This window comes from Drosophila albomicans, chromosome 2L, assembly GCF_009650485.2.
Source record: "Drosophila albomicans strain 15112-1751.03 chromosome 2L, ASM965048v2, whole genome shotgun sequence".
Taxonomy (NCBI): Eukaryota; Metazoa; Arthropoda; class Insecta; order Diptera; family Drosophilidae; genus Drosophila; species Drosophila albomicans.
The window spans coordinates 5139350-5164682 of record NC_047628.2 but is presented as its reverse complement, the minus strand read 5'-3'; the positions used below and the strand labels follow the sequence as shown (position 1 = coordinate 5164682).

The window sequence follows — 25333 nt, the reverse complement described above, 5'->3', positions numbered from 1 at the left end:
TATGCCTTTAATTATGCAAACTTTTTCGCTGTTGTTTTCTGATTTAACTATGTAAGCATGTGTGTGTGTGTGTTCATAGGTGTATATGTGGGTGTAGTTGGGTGTGGCTCAGCTTGTTTTTGAAAGTGTTGAAAAGAGATCATTTGTGTGGCGTGCGTTGCATTTGTGGGGCCAAGGGACAGAAAAATGCGGTTGTGAGGACTTAGAACTAAAGCTTTTTCTGCTTAGAGCTTAAGTGTTTTTCAATTAAGGACACAAAAACTTCGCGTAGTACTGAGTGCATTATCTTACTCGTTTGGTTTTGCTCATTTTCTATGCTCTTTTTGGATCCCAAGACCAAAATACACAAATATGCTGTAAATAATTAAAATATTTACTTGCAGCTTATTACAGGTACTTTGTTTTTATACTCAAAAGTGAAAATAATTTATTTTAAACACACACGATCCTAAGTGATTTAGTTCATTATATAAGTTAATCCGTTGTTCGATGTTGACAGCTTTTTTTACGCTCTTTTTTTCAGTCATCAACTATATTTCTCTTAGATAATCATCATTCGAAAAAATAAGTGAAGTTAATTTGCTTCTAAACCAAATTTGTTTTAATCTTCATTTCTGCTGGTTTTTGTTTTCCAATATTTTTATTAATTTCCATACATATTTTCATTATTCCTAATTTATTATATAATAAAAACTTTTATTTCGATCAAATTATATAAAAGATAAAGTTCTTATTTGTATTTGAAGCAAGCAATAATTTGTTAATTTAAATGAGAAATATACTACTGAATTAGCGCTAAAGGACTAAATGATTTACTTCACAGTTCGCATCGTGGAGGATCATATCTTTCAGAATATTTAACCTTTCTAAAACCATTCGATGTCACCTAAATTTAAGTTTTGTTTTTTACCACATCTTCTTAAGCTTTGCCTTAACTTATCCGCGAAATCCTCTTCCCTAGTTCAAATCCAAGTGGTGGGCAAAGGCTGTCACAATTATGAGTTCGATTCATGTTTCACATGTTTTTCGATCCCACACAGACATCAATTGACAAGCTAAGGCCGCAGCTAAAAGCCAGCCCAAAAATTGTTGACAACTGGCACAATGGAGACACACACTCACGCACTGGGGACACATTGAGACAGGACACGCGTCATCCTTGCGCAGTCAAGTCGGAGACAAAGCCCAAAGTACATAGTATCCCAAAATTGTTGACAATGTCCAAATGGCTTAGGCGATGGCTCTACAGCTATTGTCGCTAATGCGCAGGGAATAGCCGAAAGCCGAAAGCGGAGAGCCAAAAGCCAGAGTCAGAGCCATAGTCAGAGCCACACCCAATCCTATACAATCCCAACCTGACTCGCTGGCACGACAAGCACGTGGCACAGCATTGAAAAGAGCATGCCGTGCTCTGGTGAATGGGAAGGAAATTGAAATGGAATGAAAATGCGAAGTGGGAGACGCGTTACATTTTCAAGTGCGCCGGGATTTTATTTAGAACACACGTAATTACAAACAAATAAATAACGGGGCAAGGACTAAAACCGCATATGCCCAGGCTGAAACGAGAGCGAAAGAGAGACGCAAAGAGAGGCCACGTGTCGCTAATATGCACACAACGGGAGGAAAAACTTCCTGACAGCGCAGATCAGACCCAATCCCGCGTTGCATACAACGCATGGACACATCCCAGCGGAATTGAGCGACGTTCATTGAGCGCCGTGCAAAACGAGCAGAAAAATTGAATTATGCGCTTGCGGTGCTTCCCCCTTCCCTGAACTCCCCGAAGCGACCTTCCCCTACCCCTGCTGCCTGAGCACACAGTTGAAGAACCGGCAATCGACAAATATTTTGTTATTTGCACATAAACATATTTATCGAGTTTTGGGTGCGTGCCTTTGCTGTTGCTGTTGCTGCTGGTGCTGCTGCGTGAGAGCGTAGCAAGGGGGAGTGAGGAACGTTCGCTGCACCCACGGGTGTTCGGTTTCACCCGTTCGCAGCTCCTTCGGCTCGAACTTGAGTTTCAGCTCGGTATCGCATTTGTTTTTTTCGGGCCTGTCAAAAATTGTGTAAATATGCTTGTCATTTCCACTTGCCTATGGTCTTTGGTCGTGCACTTAGCACTGGACAAACAGCAACCCCTGCTCCCGTCCCGTCCCTTCCCTGCCCCGCTCCTACTCGGTACAACCACAGTCCACCCTCGAGCAAAGCGCTCGCGCACTTGTCGCTCGACCGGGCGACCGCCCGCTTGCCGCGTGCCGTTCGTTAGCCGTTCCTTGTGTGGCTTTCCTATTAACGTAGATGGAACACCCCGACTTTTCCCTTCTGCCAGCCTGCTGGGTTATGACGGCCCTTAAGCGTATCACTTTGCCTTGTTGTTTCCTTCCGACATCCTTCCTGAATGGGAAAGGAACCCACGACTTTTGTTGCCTTTTGCGCACGCAATTTGTCATAATGTCAACAAGCGAATGATGCCTCCCATTCGTCCAGAAAGACGTATGTACAAAGACAGTATCATTAGTTAGTACAGCAAGTGGTTAAAGTAAGACTAGAAATTTGGAGCATGTATTTATCTACATAAAGCTATACGCAATCAAATAGATGGCATGTTGTCTACCTCCCGATACCTCATTGATGAGTGCAACCTCATTGCAAAGCAGACTCCTTAGATCGCTGCGTATCTCCTGGATCTGACGTCCCGTCGCACTGCGCTCCACGCCCACATGAATCTCACGCAGATAATTGCTGGATCGTCGAGGATTAGCGTAGCTGCCGATGTCCGCTGTTGCCGTCTGGTAGCTGCTCTCGGTAGTATATCCTGATGTTTGAGACTCTGTGAGTCGAGCACTGCCAATGGTGCTGATGCTACTGCAGCCACTAATGGAGGATTCGCTTGCACATCCCAGACCAGAGGTGGATGGTTGGTCGCAGTTTGTGGGTTTCAAATAGGATTCACAGCTGCTTTCAGAGTTGGTTTTGTGCGGCAAGTCGCGTTTCTCTCTTGCCTCCAGCAGAGTTTTGAGCGGCTTCTCGCCGCCATTTGAGACGCTGCTTTGTGGTGTTTGCTTCTCAGCTTCGCCTGGCAGTTTCATTGATTCCATATTGCTTCCCTGCATTTTGGAGGTAAGCTTTTGCTTCTCCATCGTGCCGCCGGCTGCCCTACGTACTTCCAACCCTGCGAGGGGTCTGTCAACGTGCCGACTTCCTCGGTAAAATCCGTTTGGGTGCAGCAGCAAAAGGTCTTGTGCACTTTGGCCAGATCACAGCGAAACGCGTTGTAGGCTGCCCAATTGACATCGGTCATCTAGTGATTGGTAGTAATATAGTTTAATGTCATTGGATCTTACAATATTATTTACAGACATCATGGCATGCGTTTCCTTTAAGTTGCGTCTGACTTTTTTCCAAATTCATCTGCGGTTCCGAATTCATAACTTAACATTTATTTTATTCTTATGCAATTTGGACCTAAAAATGTGTTTTGTGAATAAAACCAAAGATAACTGGGTTTTTTTTATTTGTCACCGGATAGCAAAAACTATTTTATCCTCAGACAGCAAAACCGAAGTACTTAAGAAACAATTAATTTATCAGATAACTGTTATTTCAGCATTTAAATTTATTTGGAAATTAATTTATTTTTATGCTTAAAAATTTGTAACTAACAAAATTAAGGCGCTATACATTTTATGAAGAACAGTACTGAATCCACTTTGAATCCCATTACGCTGGTTACAAATAAACCTGTATGAATACTAAAGTCGACAAACATTCTACAATCCGTTTCAAATGATGCTCTAGTTAAGTTTAGGAACATGTGAATATGTTTAGCTATCCACAACGTAATCACTTTTTAACTTAAGAACATTATTTCTTCTTTTAGTTATGATCTTTAGTAAATCAAAAAATTATCTTATATTTCTCCAAATCCTAGAAAGAAACTGACATAGATCCTTAGTTTTCAGACGGCAACATTTAGATTCTCACATTTTTCATGCGAAAAAAAAGAAACAAAAGAAAATGTGATGGTAGATGTTGATGGTAGGCAGGTCAAGAGAAACAGGGAGACGAGAGAGACAGAACTCTGCAGCGAGTGGGCTCAGAGCCAAGTTGAGAAATCAGTTGATTTTGTTATTGTTACAAATATTTTTGTTGCTTTTGGGCATTCGTTATTTGTTGTTGTTGTTGTTTTTTTTTGTTGTTCATCGTTCATCGCTCGTTGTTCGTTGTTTTCCATGGCGTCCACATAAATCATTTTTTGTGCGCCTTCCCGGAAAGCCTGCTGCATATTTCATGGCGGTTTGTTTACGCCACTCAGAAACCCGGACGTCCAAAGAGAGGGAGAGATAGACTGAGTGTGTGGGAGAGTGAGAAGAGAGGCTTGGAGACGGCACACAACAGGGACGTAGACGGAACTTGCGCTTAGCATCGACGACAGCTCTTTGACTAGGCAGCCTTTGCTGGCAGGTAAGCCAAGTGGGCTTCCATTACCCCAGCCCCCACTCCCGTCACAGCTACTGCCACTCCTGTCCTCTCCATCCTCTCACGTTCCACTTTACGAGAATTTCTGTTTGTTTCTTTTTTGTTTTTGCAACGAAAACCCCAAGCAACCCCAACCCTCAAACACATCTACACCCCAACCCCAATGCCCCAAAAGAAGCAATTCCGGCAATACTGGGAGGGGGCAGCAAGTGGTGGAGGAGAAGAGAGTATAGAGGCAGGAGATGGAGGTGAATGTTTAACTTACGTTAAGTAAATAATGGGGCGTTCATATGACATTGCGATGAGGAGAGTGGAGGGGGCGTGTTCTCCTAGTCTGGGGTAGCTCACACACACATTGCAAAACAAGTAGGTGGGAGTGAGTGTGTGTGCGAGCGTGTTTGCAGTCACTGTTTACTTGTACATTTCCTTTTTGCTTAATAAAATAAAATATGAAAGCGGCTTGCTAAAAAATCACACACACAAACACACACACCCTGAGAGATAGACTGGGGAACTGAGAAGCGGAGAGGTACAAGGGGCTTCTCTATTTATTGGTAGAAGTGCTGCTTTAACTATCTTTGCACGAGTTTAAAATCTAAAAATAAATTCGAGCCCACCACTTAAGTACTTCCTCAGGCAATAATATTCATAGCAACATATCGCAAGATCTTCCATTGAAGACTTCGATTTGACTTTGGATTCTACTCATCACACTATGAATAATATCTATTCATATAAGCACTACAGCTAATCTTAAGTACAATGTGACTCAGTATCGGATGCCATCGTAGACTTTGAAGCGAATCGAACGACTGCTCAAATTTTATTTCGACTCATCACATGGCACGAGTCTGCGGAAAAGTCATGTTACCCAATGGCTATGTCATGGCTTCTGAAGAGTATTTCCGCCACAGTGTCCATTGCTGACGCATTCGTTCAATCCAATGGAATTTCGAGTCATGCCATGTCACGAGTCAGTGAGAATAGTTAGATAAACATGTCACCTAAAGGCCATGACATGACTTTTTCCGCCAATACCGAAACTCAATCTTTATATTCCCGTTCATATCTCTAAATTAAAACTGCCCGTTTATTGTTCCGAGACATTTTCCTGATATACTCCTGTTCTGGTCATGACCTTAAGTTCTACATATTATCTACAACCGCATGCAAAATCGATGTTCGTCAACCATTTTTCTTAAACATTTTATTTTCAAGTTATTAGCTGTCTAAGTGCTATACGAGATGGTTGTTTTTTCTTTTTAACGAGTTTTAGATTATCTTTATAAATTTTTGTGCCAAATAGATTATACCATTATACAATTTATATATTATAAATATACTAAAAAGGAAAATGTATCAGTTTACTTTCGGGTTAAATTTCTGGATGGGAGAATATATGTATTGTATATATGAACTTTGCACGAAAATGTCAAGTGTAACGAAAAGCTCGAATATCTGAAAAATATAGCCTGACGTTTTAGGGAAAAGGAAGGGAAGATGTCATGAGAATCCTGTATATTGCAAAGATTAAAAATCTTTTTCTTTTAAAATTTGAGGAAAATTCTAGAAAAAAATTAAAACTTGTGTTAACCAATTTATAATGCTTTGCGGGTTTCATCTTCGAAAAATATTATGACTATTTATAATTTTATAAAAAAAAATTTATTATAAAATTCTAAGTTCATAAAATTTGTATATCTAAAAAATTTTTTAATTTATGAAAATTTCAATAAGTCATAACTATGATCTTTTTGCAAATTGAGTATGATTCTTTTTTATTGACTTACTTTATTTTATACGATTTTAATTGTATATAAATTACAAGGTTTCTTTAATTCTTTAAAAGATCTATTTCATTTTTAACTCGGGTTATTTACTTAATGTCTTCAATTTGCTTTCGATCATTTTTCATTACCTAGATTCCAAACCGCTTTCTAAGTAGTTGAACACATTTTAGGCTGATTTGCAGCCACTGTGACGTTAAAAATGTAGAAAAGCATAAAAAATGCAAAATGTGAAATGTGAAATGCAAAATACAAAATATAAATAAAAATAAAAAGTACTATGATGTTGGTTGGCAAGCAGTTGGCTGTAGCATTCTTTGAGGCTCCCGCTTCGAAGGAAGATGGACAGGGGAGGACATAGCAGCTGCCAAAGTCGCGCTGTAAAATGGGCAAAGCAAGCAAGAAGAGAGGGGGAAAGTGGATACGTCGAGCATGCGGTACTTAGATGCTGCTCTACAAACAATATCCCGCAGCGAACTTTATTAAATTACATGATTTTGACAGTTAAGCAGCGGGTATGGCATCCCCTCAGCATCCCCTCGACATCCCCTCAGCAGCCCCTCGACATCCTTGCTGCTGCTACTCTCGTTGCCAAGCTCATCGTTGTCGTTGTTGCTGTTGTTTCGATGTTGTTTCGTTTTTTTCGCGCAAGTGGAAATCATAATTTTTTCTTATATTTTATGTAATACTCTTGAAGCTGCCAACAGAGCAACCCCCTCAGGCTGCCCCCTCCACCCCTACACCACACCACAAAGCGAACACCCTTAAGCAACATTTATGTTGTCTGGCAACGCTACGAGTATTTTTTGAGTATTCCTTGGGGGCCGGTTTAGGCAAATAGAAACGATTCGTTCGTTTGTTCCTCGGTTCCGTCCTGGTTGCTTGGCGTAACAAAATTGAGTTTTATTTATTTTATTTTTATTTCATTTTTCTTTTTGAATATGCTAAAGTCGAAATCTTGGCACAATTACGTGTTTTCAGTTGCGACCGGCAGCGGTTACCATCTTTTATCATTCCGCAATTAGTGTGGCCATGTCTGAAGTTCGCTTATCGCCACTTTGTTCTGTTCTCCGCTCTGTTGTTGGTAGTTGGTAGTCGGGTTGCGGGTCAAAAACTTCCTCTAACAAGCCGCTGTCGCTGTTTTTGTTGCTGTTGCTGTTGCTGCCGATGTCGCTGCCAACAGCAAATATTTGTCCACCGTTTCACTCGATACCTTGAAAAACAGCACAACAACAACAACAGGTCACGATAAGGTAGACATAATGTGGCATATAAGAAAAGTACGTTGTAGCTTCTTGTTCCAGTCTTGTATCTATAAATACGCAACGTGTGCATTCTTTTCTATTTCTATATCATAGAAAACTGTCAAGAAACCTCCAGTTTCGTAGTAACCAGTCCCAAGTCTTGGCTCGGGGGTCTTGAAGTCGTGTTCGACGCTTATCTATGGGGGGAATGATACTTGAACGGGGTTGGGTACAAGATTCGCCCATTGAGACGAGACATACGCGTATATGTTTACATTTTCACCGGGTACATGGCCCCGTACATAAATGTCTCGATAAGAAAACATGTCAAGCTGCACTTCGAAATGCTGTACATCGATGTCTGCTTCTCCAAAAAAAGTTTCTTTCTTAGAATATATTGAAAAACGATGTATATCGGAAAACAATACTTCAACTCAAAACCACAATTGTCTGCAAAAGAAACCTACGATGAGTTTCAGGTAATGACTATAGCGAGTATATATTAGGCGGATATAATTGATATACTTCTACTTCTTCATACTATATATGTAAATATATTATACTTGAAATATTGAGCCTTTTATTGTACCTGCCCACATATCACACAATGCACTTCCAGTTGAAGAAATAGTTAATCTTGTATAATACCAAATAGACCTTCTCTGCAGACACAAAGCCCTTACCCATCTACCATGCATAACAGACCAGTCGGCATTAAATGAGGCCTATTAACATGCCTGTTGTCGCTGGGTAGTACAAAGTCTTTTCATCTGCAACCCTCTGGCTACTACTGACTCTGACTTTGACTCTCTCTCCACGAGTGTCCTGTTGTTCCAAGCATCAACATCACTTGGCAAGCCAACCCTTTGCGAGAGCAAGAAAGACAGAACGAGCGTGGAAGAGAGAGGGCAAGCAGGAGACAGAGGGAATGCGCCTTTTATTCTTTTATGTTATCTGTGATTATTTTCCACATCGCTATGCCCATTGTATGTCAACGGGCTTTTGTCTAAGCGTATCTAAACAGGTGGTCTCAGCATGTGGCCAAGCTACTGAATTTGCAGCAGTTCCACCTTTTTTTTTAGACTTTGAATTTATTTGTGTTGTGTCCGCACCCTCAATACTCTCACCCTCAAGCAACGTCATTTGTAGTGTTTACCTTTCAATCAACAATGATATTATATTTAAATAAATATGTGCATGCATAAAAGAGACCGGACATCAGACCTGAATGAGTTTTGATTTCTGGGCGTTAAGTCAACCGCAAATTATGCTTGATCGAATTGAATGAAGTCGAGAATCGAGAGTCGAGACTCAAGACAGGCAATATTATTTTAACAGGTGCACTAATTATGTTAGCTGAGGCCATGTTGATGTTAATGTTGGTTGTGCGTTTAAATTTAGAGCTGTGTCATTATAAAACAATCGAATTTTCGTTATGTCAATAGTCAACAATAATCGTCGTGATTACTTAACTTATCTAACACCCGAAGGTACACTCGTAAATACATATACAATACGTATGTATGTGCATATACAAATATATGATATACTAGGTATGGCTACGAGTACTCGTAGAGTACTTGGGATTTGCACCACACGCTTTTGAGAGGCCCATGAGTGGTACTCACTAGAGCGATAGCTCGAGTACCCCAAGAATAAATTGTATAGGTTACTGAAATTAGAGAATTTATAGCGATCGCAGACTTAACTTGCTGCTCTATATATGAACAAGTATACATATTTAATCGATATTAATATTGTATTAAAACGGGTGTTAATAATCGTATAAAATTAAATACAAACACTTCATACTTATTGTCTAGTAATCTTTAAATTTCCTAGCCTCAATTCGATTATAGGCTGATCAATAATAATTAAAGAATCGTTTAAAAATTCTCTTTTTAGAAATAATGCTCTAACTATGGACTCCCTATCGATAACAATCATAAACAATTTGTAATTTGAATTATTCAATATCGAAATACCGAAAATAAACAAAAATGATGTAGCTATCATAGAAATGCGATCGATACATGCAATCGATTGCTCACATCTCTAACATGCACTTAACTAAATAGAATGGATCACCATTCATAACTAGAGTTCACTCGCATTTGCTTTTGCAGAAAACTTGCTCATGACGCGGCCAGAGCGCAGAGTGCTCTTTCAGATCGACCCATTGTAGTGTATCGATTGGCCACTCGGGTCGGCTTATCAGCTTATGGGCGATAAGTTAAGGTTTATGTCTCCCCGCTTAACGTCTCCAATGCGACAACCTTAGGCAAATAGATAAGTGTCACTCTTGCCACTCTTGACGAAATCAAAAACAACTCCCAGCTACTACGCACACCAAACACACACACACACACACACACACACGCAGTCAACACACACCTCGAAGCAGTCAGGGAGAGATTCTTAACTCTATAGAGTAGACAGTTTCGATTGTTGTGCAAAGAGCGCGTCTAACATCTAAGAGATCCCGACAGTTATGTTGCCAGTTGGTTTATGCTTTGGTTTCGTTTATGTGTTGTATTCCTAGCGTTATTTACACATTATATTGAACTACTTTCCAACTATCAACCCCACTTGAAGATGTCAAACAAGAGTTGTATAACTGGAAGCCATAACCCTCCTAATGCCAGCTACTCCAGCTGAGTTGAGTCTACTGAAGTGCCATAAATGTGACTGTGATTGCGCCTAGAGTATCTGAGATTATGGGGGCTGTTGTAAGGCCTCCTACTTGCTACTTGGATTTTAGTCAAATAGTCTAATCGTTTATTAAATCTAAAGTAACGCTATTTGTGCTGCTTTGAAGTCGCCGACGGCGGCAACGAGAAACCCTCTTCTGATAGCGCAATCTCTTTCACGGTTAACAAAAGTTGACCTAGTAAGGAATGTAGGAGAAGGGCATGACTAGATAACAGCCAACTGCCCGATAAAGCATAGATAGCAATTCGGAGATCACAAAGATTATGCAAACTGATATTAGAATTGAACAGCTTGGTAATACTTATAGAGTGCAAAATAATATTTAAATAATTTGAATTAAGCATATAATAACTTTACTACTTCTTCTCACTTACTCATAGAATGTAAATTTTCCACTCTTGAAACATTACATCACAAATACTTCCCCAATGACTACCTAATCCCTTTTCATTACAAAACCTACAATAAATTCACTCACAGCCTTGCGCAATCTTTTTAAGTAAGATAAATTATTGAACTTTCTGTAAAGAAATCAACTATTTCCTAACACTTCAAATAAAAGTAAGACTTACTTTAACAATTTTTAAACATTAAAATATATAATAAACTAAACTAAAAAAATTCGCCACTACTCAAATAAGAATTGTACGAATTGAATCCAGCAAATTTTGAATAAATATTAAATTCAATCTGGACTAAACCTTATTTTGTATGCAAACATTTACAATCCATTATAATATGAATACTGACCAGAGACAATTGTAGTTAACTTCACTTCACTTCATGAGCATATAAAAAAATAAGTACAATATTAGAGCGCACAACAATCAATCAGCTATCTGAACTTATTCAAAAATAAAGTGATTTAATTCTAAAATTAACTTGGGCCTTAAAGAATACGTATTCATTCAGGCAGACGGAAGTTGTCATAAAATTCACGAATCACTTTGGAACTGAAGTTTCTCAAGCTCGTAACAAAAAGTTACTTCTATGTTAAAAAATATTTCAAATAAGGAAAGATGTAGGTGAATCTGCACACTATCAAAATAGAAAAGAGTCGATAGAACATAAATTTAAATGCACGGTGGACTGCAAAATACTAAAGCTTGTAAGCAGCTTAAGTATTTAATTTATTGAGCCACTTTAAAATTTTACCTATAGCTAACAGAATCTCTCAGTTAATTTGATGTTTATCGAATGTTCATGAATACTAAAATGTTCTGCTAAAAATAATACACAGGGGAATTTTAATATTCTGGCCAAAATCAAGAGCTGTGAAACAGATAAATGGTTTTATTTACAAAATGCATGACACAACAACAAGAACTTGGGTTCGAAGTAGTCAGTAGACGCATTGACGATGTCAGAGTCGATATCAGAAGCCGAATCAGAATCCCACTCGGAGTCCGGTCTGTTGACCTGGCCATTGACTTGAACGTATGTCGCAAATTATGGGATACTCTCGCAACTCGCTGAAAGCGTTCAGTGAACAAAATGATTTTATTGCTATGCCTGCTAAACCCGAAAAGTACTTCAACCATTTGGCCATATGTTGCCATTTGTGACAAAACTGCACCGAGCACGCAACACGCCGGATGAACAGGTCCTGGCAGGGTGGACACCCAGAGTGAGAGAGAAAGCGTAGCGAAAGAGAGAACGAGAGAGCGAGAATAGAGATAGAAAGATGCTGTTGTCGTTTGTTGTCGTTAATGCCCAATGGGTGGCAAATTGTTTTTTATTATCGGTCGGGCAGAAACACAGCCATCAGCAGGGGGACAAAGGAGTAAGCACACACAACCCTCTGGCAATTGTCGATTGTGTGAATAAAACTTTAATGGAACGACACAAATCCCTTCAACGTCTCCAAATCTAACTAATTGAGTGCGAAAATGCCGTCAGATTCGCTTCCGTTTCCTCCTCAACTACTTTACCACATTGAACTCTGCTTTTGAGTTGCGACAATAAATTTACAAGTGACCATATTTCAAATTGTAGACAAATGCGCAAAAATTGACACACAAAGTGCACTTGAAGTGCAGTCCAGAGGGAGAAGACTTCACATTGGGGAATAGCGCCTAAAAAATGCCAGCAAATGCCTTTTGACAGAACGTGCATAACAAGCACATACAAAAGTACTATAAATATATATATGTATGTATTGTGTATGTATGTATTTGTGCATGTGGTATATGTGGAGAGAGACATCAGTAAATATGGTCACGTTTGGTGGCAGTCTCCACTCCATTGGCGCCTGTCATGTGGCACTCACGTAAATAGTTGATGGCGACCATTGCACGTCGAGAGAATTTCAGCTTGGAATCTCGACTGCAAACTTGCAGCTAAGTAAAATTTATAGCCTGCTTCAAGGCGCCGTGCACGTGACCATGCAGTTGTGATGATTGCGGACCCGGATTGAATGGCATGCCACTGAGATTGAGGAGAAGCAGAGGGAATGTGTTGCAAGATTCATAGATGGAATATTATTATTATCGATCGATGGAGATGACAGAGAGAATGAGAGCTATAGCCCCATAAAATACTTATTATATTTGGGATAAACTGAAAAGTGGACTTACAATCAATGAATATAAAACTGAAATCAATAAAGCTTTGATTAAGAGGACTTATTGTATTTGGTATGTTGTAGATTAAGTTTTCTTTTCTAGCTGCATGATAAAGTAAAATAATGGTAACAATCAAAATATAGAAGATGTGATAAATGTTTTTTTGGGAGAACTTCCCTAAGAACCTTAAGAATTTATGCTTAATATCCCGCCTAATATCAATTGAGGTCTTCTAGGATTTCTTACTATATTGTAATCGACTCCATCTTTGTACTAGTGTTCTTTTAAGACAACTTTTATTGCAGGAACGATTTGAAAATCTTTTCGTTTCTGAACGAAAAATATGTTACTGAAACCTAAAGGTTTTCTTTAAAATCTCTGTTGTTGTCTTGCCCATTAATACAAAGAGAACCCCAAATGTAGAGACCCTTTCAACTTTAAAGTATCTTTTAAGTTAAATACTTGACAAGCATCAGTTATCCGCTTCTATTTGGGTTGAGTCGATGCTTTCTTTCTGTCCGTTTGCTCGCTTTCTGCACTGTCTGCTTACAATGTAGCTGTATTTCCTTCACAAAACTTTCATTACAACCGAAATTCAGTATCATAATTTACTGGTATAATTGTGCAGGGTCTTGGTTGACAAAACGCATAAAGTATTTGCGTAAATGCGATGCTGCCAAATTGCCAACAAGGAGCAGTCCTCTATCGTTTCCCCAACCTTCTCCATACCGCAATCGAAGTCAACGGCAACTCCAAAACCAAAGCCAAAGCCAAATGCAACCCTTAGGCAAATCTCTTCTGTCCCTTTCGTGCTCACACAGTGAATCTCTTTCTCCCTCTCTATAAATATGGCGACGTCCATTTTTGTGGCTGATATTCTAGCAACGACAACGCCAACAACAAACAAGGGTCTGGGCTTCCCATTTACCTCACCATTTGGGCGCCATCTTGGCTTCATCAAACGCACACAAAAGCCCATAAGGGCAAAGCCAAGATAATGGCAGCCTGGCAGCCATGAGCTGAGCAGCAGCTCAGCTTAGTTCAGTGCATCAGGAAAGCAGGCAGGCAGCCAGGCAGGCAAATAAAATGGGCACGAAACGAAGTCGTTAGAGAACACAACCGCCCTCATCCTTGCCCCATCTCCTTGCCCCATCCGCCTACTACAGCTAGGAGGTTTTTTGTGCTAGCTTCAAAAGGAAATCACCCCAAGTGTGTATTTTTATAGAGACCGCAATAAACCTTTTTCTTTTCTGCGTCATTCCCGCGTCGTGAAGCGCTTCGATGAATGTGAAATGGTTCCCTCTGAATCCGTACTCAGTATCCCGTATTCCGTATTTCGTATTCGGTATCTGGGCTTCAGCTTGTGCTCTGCCTATTTGATGAAGTTGCAGCTCAGACACAATACACTCGGCAAAAAGAAGAGAAAAGAATGGGAAAGAAAAACTTACCGCAGCCATTTCGCCATTTCTCTTGGCCAGGCATAACCATAAAGGCGGCTCAACGAAGTGGGCCGATTGATGGCCACAGCACTCAAAATTGAAAACAAGTATACGACTATGTAACCATGTGGGAGGCAGGACTTGGTCCTTTTCCATGTCATCAACGTCGTCGTCGTCGTCGTCTTTGACTTTCCCATTTTCCCTGGCTCTTATAGTTGTTGTTGTTGCTGCTGCTATTGTCGCTGTGTGTTTTATAGCCCGGTCAAGGGTGCTTGCTGGTCAGCTCGCCAGTTCGCGCTGCTTGTCGGCTTGACGCTTGAATGGCTGCCAACGAGGAGAACGCGCCTTTTGTTTGCCCAGCAAAACGAAGAAAAAAAAACAACAAAAACTAAACAAAACAAATGCAGAGCCAAATACAAAAAAGGCGAACAAAATGCTTTTTTTGCAAAGTAACCAAAAGCGAGCGTAAAAATAGAAAATTGCAAATAGAGAAGAGAATATATGTGGCGGCTCCCATTGTTTAATGGACGTCAGCTGGAATGTGCGCCAGAAATTGAAAAGTTATTGTGCTGCATATCCACTTGCCACTCGTTTCGTTCTGGCAGCCACAGCCGCAGCCACAGCTACTGCCACAGCCTCAGGGCAGAGGAGAAAGCAAAATGGGGGCATGGCAAAATAGACGGACGGACAGCCGTTGTATTGTCGTGACAAGCTGCTACTTATGCACCAGCAGCACCAGAAGCAGCCGCAGCAGCTACTCGTTGCTTTTTGTGCCACTGCGCAAATTGTTCAACTAAAATATTTGACAGTTCATTTTTGGTTTGGCCGCGGCCTTTTTATGCACTTGCTGGGCCAACAACTTTTGCACAATGCCTAAGCAAATTTTTGCATTTTCTATGGCAAGAACTGCTGGCATGAGACGTGACGTAGCATTCAGCTTATGTGCGAGCACACTCCCACAAACAAAGGCAACGAAGTCAAGGCAAATACCTATACACTCATAGTATGTATTATGCATAGCTATGTGGGGAAAACTATTCAAATGTATATTTTAGATAATTTTTGAGGTATTTAATTGATAAATTCAAATTATGCAATTATGTTTAAGTACAAATATTAATATCTATAGTTTTTATGATTCCTGAAAATTTAGTTGCGATCGAAATTATAAAAGTTACACTTATTTAAATATAGTAATATGTCAATATACCAAATATAGCCATTTATATATTGTAGTATTTGTAGTATATTTTTTTGGGGTATATTTATATTTTTGATAAACATCGAGTAATTCCATTTTAAAGCTAGCATTATGAGTTTATCTCAAAGTTTTCATTCGAAATAAAAATCTATTGGCTCAAAAATTTTGCATTTTTAATTTTAAGTTTCAGGACAAATAAACTATATATTTATATAGAATTTTGTGCAATTACATGATGTAATTTCTGACAATTACTAAGTGTACAGTATATTGTCGATGAATATATACAGTGAAATATCGATTTAACAGACACAACGAACACAAAATTTTTTATTTTTACAGTCTTCAACACATTTTTGTGTGCCTAAATTATAGATATTTATAAAAACATAAAAATCGAATAAATAACAAATTTTTAAATAATAAAAAGTCTATAATTGTATAGGATGCATTTATTTTCAAAGAAATCTAAACACACTCTATTTTACGATTACCTTGACGATTAACTTACGCAATTTCCTTGTGAGTACTGTAATTGTATGAAATTGATAATTGTCAATCCATTCTCTACGCACAACGATTAAATTATCTACAATGTGCTATTAAACTATAAATAAAAACTATTTTGTTTTTGTTTTTTAATTTAGGCTGTAATCTTATTTACGTGCATATAAATCTAAATCTGCAATTATCGGCATTAAACTGTAGCAAATAATCAATTGAGTCAGAAGCTTTAAATAATGCGCAAAATAAATGACAACGGAGTGCTCAAAGAGCGCTCTCAAAAGCTGATCGCTCTCTTTTTTTAATTCGCTTGCTCGCACTCCGTCTCTCGCTTTCTCTCGCTCTTTCGCTTTGTTCCTGTGCATACGCAATTTCTTTGCACCTCGTTCGACCGCAAGCAATTAACATATTGCTGCAATGGCCTAAGAAAAGCTTAGCAAAGCATCCGCAAAAGCTCAACCAGACAAAAAGCGCAAGAGCCAGAGACACATGCATAAAGTAAATTATAATAGGCATAATAAAAACGAGCCAAAGACCAAGCGGCAAACAGCAAGTCACAGCATTTGCTTTTCTGTTCTTTTTTTATATTTCCTGTTGTTATTTTTTTTTTTTTGTGCCATTTACTTAGTCAGCTTCTGTGTGGTTGTTGTTGTTGTTGTTGTTGTAACTGCTGTGGCAAAAAGAAATTCACCTTGGCAAAGGTAAAGGTAGAAACAGCAACAACAACAACAACAAAATGGCGCAGCTGCAGATGGCGACAGATTCTCTTTGGCTAAATATTACATGAGAAGGCGGGCGACACAAACACTCACACACACAAGGACACAGACACCCGCACACCGGCACGTATACGTAACGAGCAACGTTTTTAATTATGAAACACTAAAAGTGGCAAAGCTAAAGTGCAACGAGGAGAACGACAAGAATGGGGCCATCGTTGGGGTCGCTTCAGCCATGCTATTAACTTAAACGCCTTTTGCCGGTTAATGGAAATGAACCTCGTCGTGGCAATGGGCAGTTATCTGGTTAAGACAACGAAGGTTGTTCCTCTTGTGGGGCAGACGACACGCGCAGGTGTTTAGGCCCGACCCTCTTAGCCGTTAACGGTTAACGGTTATGAGCAGCAGCAACAGCAATGTTACAGAGTTCGTGTTAACACGGCCTAATTGTGGCATGACAGAGACCACTTGCTACTCACTCCACTTGACTCAACTCGACAAAAGGCTGTGGAATGAGGCACTTCGGGTGCGTCCGCCTTTTGCATATTGAGTTACTGTTGCAAGTTTGCTTTAATTGCAGGCACGTGCACGTACTGATCGCTTTCACTTGCCAAGTCAAGTGCGATGCTCACACGCCTTTTGTAGGGCCTCCTCCTGTAGGGCTCACTCACCTTGCCAATTGCACGGAAACTTAAGATGCGACTAATCGGATAGTCAGCTGACGGCATGACTCTGCTGCTTTTTACCACTGCCATTTCCATTTTGAGGCAGCAGGCAACAATTTTCCACGCAGGTACAATTTCGCTGCGTGCAAACAGAACCAATAATTGATATCCATCATTGCGTTCATGCGTCCAGTCGCGTGCTGGGATGTTGAGGACCACTCAACAGTCGGACATACAGATACAGATACAGACACAAGCGGACATTCAGACAGACAGAGAATTATACTTAGGAAATGCTGGCGGTTGGCCCAACCCAAGTGCTTTGGCTCGTCTCTAGTTTCATTGGGGGTTGGATGAGCGAGGCGAGTTAGTTTTTATTGCAGCGTTTACTTTACTTGTAGCCATAAGCCACAGCAACAATTTCACTACCAATCCACAATCCACGTCTATCGATATCCATATCCAAACACCCGACCCGTTCCCGTTCCCGCTTTCGTCCCCGCACCCGTCTGCTCTATCAATATAAACAAAGTTAAGTGCTGTCCATGAACTGTGCAACAGTTTGGCCAGGCTCTAAGGCACCGTCTGACAGACTATTTTCAAAGTCGCGCAGTAGTTTTCTCATTTTCGCCAGAGGGCTGCTTTGCTGCTTCAAATTGATTAAGGTCATTATGCAGCCGGGTTGCGTCAAGCTGCGAACTACCAGGCAAGAGAGCTAGCGAGCTGGCGAGCTGGCGAACTGAGCAACCGAGCACCGAGACTCACTGACACTTAATCCCAGCGGCATAATCAGCAACATATTGTAGCAAAACTTCTTCACACTGCCATAAAAAAGTAGCAGTTTTGTATTTTACGAAATTTTACACCCCGTCGTAATGGTCGGGGTTAGGGGTAAGAGTAGAGAGTAGAGAGCTAGGGGCCAGAGGTTAAATGCCATGGCTCGACTTCCATACATGGCGAGGCCTTAGCCTCGAGTTCCAAGTGCCGAGTTTTATGGCTTACCCATTTTTGTTTAACAATAAACTTGCCTGGCTGTCTGCACTCGTATCCCCTTATATCCTCGTATCCTTGTTGAGGAGTGCCATCTCCTCCTATATGGCTTGGCTTGGCTTGGCTTCGGTTGGCTTTTTGGGTGCGGCTAACATTATTCATGAGCAGCTTGTTGGAAACCCCTTCCTTGAATGAGTTGGAAATATGCACAGCTGCTGTCGGCATTGGCACCGCCAGGCAATCAACGCTGTCTTCTTGGACTAAGACCTGACTTCAAAGGCAACTACAGCTCCAAGTGACATAAACGACCACAGGCCAGAACCAGAGTTCTCAGCAACAAGTGAGAGCCCAGCCCACATTTCCTCTTTGAGTTGTTATGATGAAGGTGTCCCCGGTTCGATAAACGCCCCTAAACGTTCCAAATGTTTTTATTACATTAAAAGCATTAACGCTCAACATTAACAATGGTATGTAGAGCAAAGTACCAGGCATTCAACCTTAACTGAATTGCTTCCTTCCCCTTGCTCTTGCTCTCTTGATGAAGGGATGCAGCAACATGGCCACAGAACAAAACACACCAATATGTCATCAATGCCAGCAAAGCCAATGCGATAGCTACCCCGACCCATCTGACTCGGGGGTTGTCCTCAAAAGCAAAGCGCGGGTCGAAAGATCCCTCGATACAAACGAGGGGATTTCATCATAACTGTTACACTGCCCACTGTCGATATTAACAGCCCACAACTGGTTGCATTTCGACAGACGAGCAGACATACCATATATGGTTAATAGAGCGACTTAAGCTATATTTTCGCCTGAAGAGTGCAGGGATTACTAAACTTTACCACTAAAGTGAAGATCTTATATAATATAATTGGAAAATTCTGAATTCCTGCTTATAGGATTGTAAATTAAATCGGAACTTTAACTAATTTGTAGTTGATTCCTCATAACGGAATTACTAATGATATATTGCTCTCTAAGGTGAATCAAATAAAGGACTAAAATCAATCTTTCGTTTCAACTTGATCATTTTTTATAGGAGTTTTACAAAAAAATCTGTAAATCCAATATAAGCACTATTCCTTCGCTTTATAGAATTAGTATTACTTGCTCAAAGTTATTAATTCAATGTTATTAATTCCATTTATTGGTTCTAAGTTATTAATTTGATTTTCAATTTTTCCTAAATTAAAATCTATTAAAACATTTTAATATTATTCGGGTTGTTTTTTTGCAAATTTAAAGAATTATTTTAATTGAAAGGAACTTATTTCTCCGAAATATGTGTTTGTTGCCCACTGTACTATAGATTCCAGACTAGCATTTGACTTTATCAGAACACAGGATAATATCATGTGTGTTTTTTTTCTAAGTAAATGTGTGTGTGTGTGTGTGTGTGTGAGGCAGTACGTCACCCCTCAGCGCCTTTTGTTTGACTTTGTTGAATTGATTTCGTTAGGGAAATAACAACAAAAACACCAACGACCAGGAACAACAAGAGCGGCAAGATATCACTCAGCACTCAGAGAACCCCTTGAACACGCCACGCACACAGAGAGTCGCCTTTATACAATTCGCTCTGCTTGTCGTCCTTTAGTCCTTGCAGCGTTCGGCAGTCGTGGCTTTCTTTGCTTCTTTCTGGCATTTGGTGAGGTTATCGCTGTGATGTTTCCATTTGTACAAAATAGAGCACTTAACGGGAAAACTGCAAACAAATTATTGCACTTACTGTCACCAGAACGAGACTCTCGTTGTTTCCCGCCTCTCCCTGCCTGCCTGCCGCAGGCTAAAGGGGGAGGAAAGGATAAGAGACGAGAGGAGAGAAGAGGAGAGGACCATTCCCAATGCCACTGCCACTGCATACACTTAAAGGATTACAAGCGGATCTGTCGCTTGTTTGCCGCTAAATGGACGCATTTACTCGCCGAACTCACACAGAAAGAGAAAGCAGGAGGAGCGAGACAGAGAGGCAGAGAGAGAGGTAGAATGAGAGAAGGAGGGAATGGTTGAGCTCGGTTCACAATGAACGAAGCGGGCGGTTGCCTTGCGCGCTTTTTATGGCCAATGAATAGATGAATGAACGCATGACAAACTGAAAAGCTGACTGACTGACTGAATGACTCCCTCACTTACTGACTGACTGACTGACTGAGTGGGCGGTCGGGCAACCAGCGAGTTGGTTGCTTGTTCCGTTGGCTGGTTGGTTGGTTGGTTGGTTGGGTGCGAGTGCCCATGGAGTTACTTAATGGATTTGGTTAAGTGCTGCATTGACATTTTGATAAATGCTTTGGAACAGATGCGTTGCCTGGGCGCTGCGTTAAATGGGCGTTGCCAACCCGCCCCCTGCCACTCCCTCTCTGCCTCCGCTTCCCTCATCCACACATTCTGCGGCTCGCACTTTTATGATAAATAGTTTATACTATGCGCGCTAGCAAGAGCCCAAAAAGCGCTTCAAGCATTTGTCACAATTCGCGAAAGTGTTCTCAATTTGATTACCCAAATCCAAAACAGGGAGTTCGGTCAAAGGTCGTCAAACAGGCAGCATGACAGCATTAGCAAATTCCATAAATCGTTTCCCTTTAAATGACAAATTTATATGGAAGTAACAAAAAAAACATTGAATACCCTGATGTGTGCAACAAATGTTTAACAAGATAAATAATTTTAATTACTTCAGATTATTATAGCTATCATTAAAGTTTTTGATTTTTTTAATTACTTATTGAAAAGTGAATAAACCAATCTGAATCTGACAAATTTAGTTTTTGATTAAATTTAAATGATATATTTTATCACAAGTCAAATAGCAAATAAAGCATAAGTCGGTTGCAACACCTTCCACATATAATTCAGATATTTAAAAACCACGATTTTTTCGAAATGTCGGACATTCTTGAATAGTACTCGGACATTAAAACAAATAATAATAATTTTAAATATTTTCTCTGTAATATGAACATATTAATCGTTTGCATTAGTTGTACATTTTAGATGATCCGTCTGTCCAGTTTCAAATATGCGAGATGTTTTTTGCCTCGCACTTCTCTTAATGTAATCAAAATTTCAAATTCTTGTTTATTTTCTCTATCAAATAGTTCAGATAATTTAAGAATAATATAATATGTCACAAAGAAATAGATTGTAATACACTATGAACGAAAAAATTAAATCATTTGAATTGCATTTCTAAACATCTTATTGAGAAGTAAAGATTGTGTTAACAAGTAAGAAACCGAGTTTGCTCGACTGTGAGATACCCGCTATGCACCAAAAGAGTGCGGTATACATTTTAAAATATACCAAATTAACATACCGCAAAAATGTTCTAAAAGATAAACCACATGCTATATTTGGTATATTTAAACTACTATAATCAAATTATACTCGTACCAAAGAGTGCAAAATATACCAGAAAACAACTAAAACCCAAAGTAATTCTTTAACTCTAAATCTTTTAAAATTTGTATCTAATAACTAAATATTCAAAAATTATATAGACTATAGTTATTATTGTAAGTACCAGACATCGACTCTAGCTACAAAATTATGTTTGTTCTTTGGTTTTATCGATTTTCAGGAACGGAAGTGGGCGTAGCAAAAATTTGATCTGATTTGATCTTGATCGGCGTGCAAATATAACAAGTGCTGTCGAAAATTATAGCTCTATCTTTAATAGCCTCTAAAATCTAAGTGTTCATACAGACGGACATGGCTTGACATATCGTCTCGGCTGTTGACGCTGATCAAGAATATATATACTTTATAGGGTCGGAGATGCTTTCTTTTGTCTGTTACATACATTTCCTGGAGGCACAAAGTTTTTATACCCTTCTACCCTATGAGTAGAGGGTATAAAAATATAATTATTTGAATAGCCTAATTAATGGAATAAAGTTTGTGCTCAAACTTAAAATTCTTAAATAATTTTTCTTGTACAAATTAGGCGTATACTTATTAAATACAAGATGAACTTGAATTCCTGTTAAAATACTATCCAAGGGTAATTAGAACACAATTTGCAAAACTTTTCGGTGTAAGCTTTTTGGCGCAACCGCTGAATAGCCAAAACAAAACAAAACAGATTCAAGCCAAATAGTCCTGACCATTGCCAAGTGTCAATGCTTTGTTGTTATGGTTGTTGCTCGTTTTTGTAGCTGTTTGTTTTTTTATTGGAGTACAAGTCACTTATTTCGCTGCCCTCAAATGGCAAAAGTTTTTGTAATGTTTTGAAGTGCCTCTAATTAGATAATATGCGGACGGGGTCACGATTGCCGTCCGTAGTCCTCGCTTAGTTACTCGAGGCGTGCAGATGACGCCGCCGTTTTTCTTATGCAAAGTGGCAAAGTGCAATGGTTGCCCTCCTGCTTCGTGCCTCATGCCGCATGCCGCATGCCGCATGCCCCCTGCCGCCTTGGCCACCACCCCGCGGCAGGCTGAAGGCCAGAAATAAAAACTGAAAGGCAAAAAGCCAAAAGCGCATAAAAACGCGGCCGATGCCACCGCGTGCGCAATTTGAATCCTAATGGATGCGTGTGGCATGTGGCGCAGCAAACGCAAACGCAAACGACTGGCGGACACGCGATGAGGCAACAACCAACCATCATTCTAAAAAGGAGTGCGCGTCCACGCTGCCAGACGAAGGTGTAAAGTTCACGTGTGTCCATTTACCATCCATCCCCCTGCCCAACCACACACACACACGCACACACACACGTAAAGTGTCTGCCCCTATTCATCCCCCCGCCATTCTCCACCCGCCACCCGCAACAAACGACCCAACCTGGTGTCGTATTATTAATGCCTTTGGAGTGCTTTCAATGTTTTATCGGGCATTTTTCTCTATGCCTGCCTCGAGCCCCGGAACGATGTCTATCGGCTTGGGGTCGACATCGGGGTCGGAGCTTACCCCTTTTTCTATTTCTGTTTTTGCTTTTTTCTTCTTTTTTTGAGTGCATCGGTCATTGCGTAATAACTTTTCGCTGGACATCCTGGACACACTTATGTACGACTCGCTAAATATATATATATGTATATAGAGAGAGTATATGGGAGACTCTATAAATATCCTCCACTTCTATTATGATTATGAATTTGAGCTGCGACCGGCAAAGCGACAGACTGACTGTTATCTAAATGGGTCTTTTGTTTGCTTTACGACTAATGGAATAGGCGGAGTTACATATCCCAGTCCCCACTATACTAGTATACCATTTAATATCTATCCTCTCTTGATTACAAACATTTCTACTATTCGTATGTGAGAGTGTGTGTGTGTGTGTGAGCACTTCTAAATAGCAACTTGTCAAGGACTCGAAAGGGTTGCCCACGGATAATTAACCTGTCAGCTTAATAACTAAATATAATGCCCGACTAATAGCAGATACTAACTGCATTACGATAGTTACTCCAAAAAAGTTGTTTCTAATATATAATCTACTTGCACGGAATAATCGATTGATACTTCTTAATTGAGTTGTACATAATTGAGATGTATAGAAACATGTTTCTTATTATTATCGCAGAATTCAAACATCAATTACAGAACACAAATAGTATTAATTTTTAACATAATTGTAGATATTCCGCAGACTTAAACTTTTCTATAACTTTTTCTATCTTAGACACTAAAACACTTCAAGTGCAAGCTCGCAAATTTATTTCTTAACCATGATTATGAATTCAAACGCATTTAAATTATAAATAGAGCTTAAACGCTTTGAATAAAACTGTTTGTAAATGCTTTAATTTGTGCTGCTCTCTTTTGTGAAGCAATTGATAACAAATATCAAAAAAGATGTGCTTAGCAGCATTAACTAGGATTGTCAAATATTCAAAATAGTTAAAAATTGTAAAGATTACTTGCTAACAATGCCTTAAGTCTCATGAATACTTAAATTCATGCAGATAAATGAAGGAATTTATGATTATGGCGAGTGTTCAAAATATTTTCGACCCCACTGTCGATATGCAGACCCTGCACATAAATAGAAGTTTTGTTAATTGCATAAGCTAACAACTGCTGTGATTTGCATGTCTTAAGAGTGTGTGTCTGTGCTTATGCTCAATTACTTATATACATGCACGCATTGTAGACACACACATATATATACATATGCACGAGCGACTTACTTTTAAGTGTGGCGAAAGACGCAAAGTCCAGCAAAATAAGCGAAAGCTTCCAAGTCGCACACAACGTCGCTTTCAAGTTTGAACGTCAGCAACAAGACAGAGTAAAGCCCAAGTAACTTTGGCGATGACCAGCCATTTTGATGGGCGTTCCACGCTCCGCCCCGTCGCCCGCCACACATTGCCGCCCTGTCTGTTTTTCGACTGCGCAACGCCTAGATCCTGTAATATCATTGTTGTTGCTGTTGTTTGCTCTTCTTGCTGTCCTAGCTAGTGTTGTACAACGCATGTGGGTGATTCTCTCAACTCAATAATACGAACGTTTTGCTAGCTGCGACTCTGTGTGCATTTTGTCTTTTGGCATGTTGTGATTATGCAACAAGCTGGCAGCGTGTCCACTACCAAATGCCATTTTTGGGCCATATGAATGTTTGATACGCTGCATCCTCAGCAACTCCTCTTCTGTTATGCATAAACAAAGCAGTGAGAAAGAGAGTTGGGGAAAGCGAAAGAGTAGCTGAAAAAGCTGCTAAGCCACGCATACATACATACATATGAACATGCAAACATGCATTTTTACATGTGTACATCTTTTCCTATGTATGTATGTATGTAAATATATAAAGCAAAAGACGTAGATGTTTAGCCAGCTTTTGGTGCACATTTCACGGCTGCCTTTGAGGCTTCTGGCATATTTAAACCTCATTCAACAGCTCGACTCAAACCAACATCTGCGTGCCCCTGAACCTAAGCTTACACCTATGTATATACACACACACACATACCGCATACCACACGTACTCAGCAAGTGTTGCTGTTTATGTTTGTGTGAGCTTTTGCCTCCTCTGTTCACGCATTTCACACAATTACAACATCAATTCAGACGCCTTCGATTGC

General features: G+C 39.9%; 2 protein-coding genes across 3 annotated transcripts in view; one reads left to right on the top strand and one right to left on the bottom strand.

Annotated features, from left to right (window-relative positions):
* LOC117565375 (LIM/homeobox protein Lhx3-like) overlaps positions 1–25333 on the top strand; it is a 35227-nt gene that overhangs the window by 711 nt on the left and 9183 nt on the right. The gene's annotated exons all lie outside the window — the stretch shown is intronic.
* Positions 2538–3515, bottom strand: LOC127565259 (uncharacterized). Of its 2 annotated transcripts, none has more exons than XM_052002970.1 (2): positions 3364–3515; positions 2538–3304 (listed from the first exon to the last, which is right to left on the bottom strand). In XM_052002970.1, the coding sequence occupies exons 1-2, from the start codon at positions 3430–3432 to the stop codon at positions 3089–3091; spliced, it is 285 nt and encodes a 94-aa protein (XP_051858930.1). In that variant the 5' UTR covers positions 3433–3515; the 3' UTR covers positions 2538–3088. The 2 variants fall into 2 exon arrangements, with proteins under 2 accessions (XP_051858930.1, XP_051858931.1); XM_052002971.1 differs by having other exon boundaries at positions 3360–3475.

Excerpts from the sequence above, each read along its gene's own strand:
- LOC127565259 (XM_052002970.1), bottom strand. The coding sequence starts at position 3,432 with ATGAATTCGGAACCGCAGATGAATTTGGAAAAAAGTCAGACGCAACTT. Across the intron at positions 3,305-3,363 it reads AAGGAAACGCATGCCATGAT|ATGACCGATGTCAATTGGGC; the intron begins GTCTGTAAATAA and ends ACCAATCACTAG.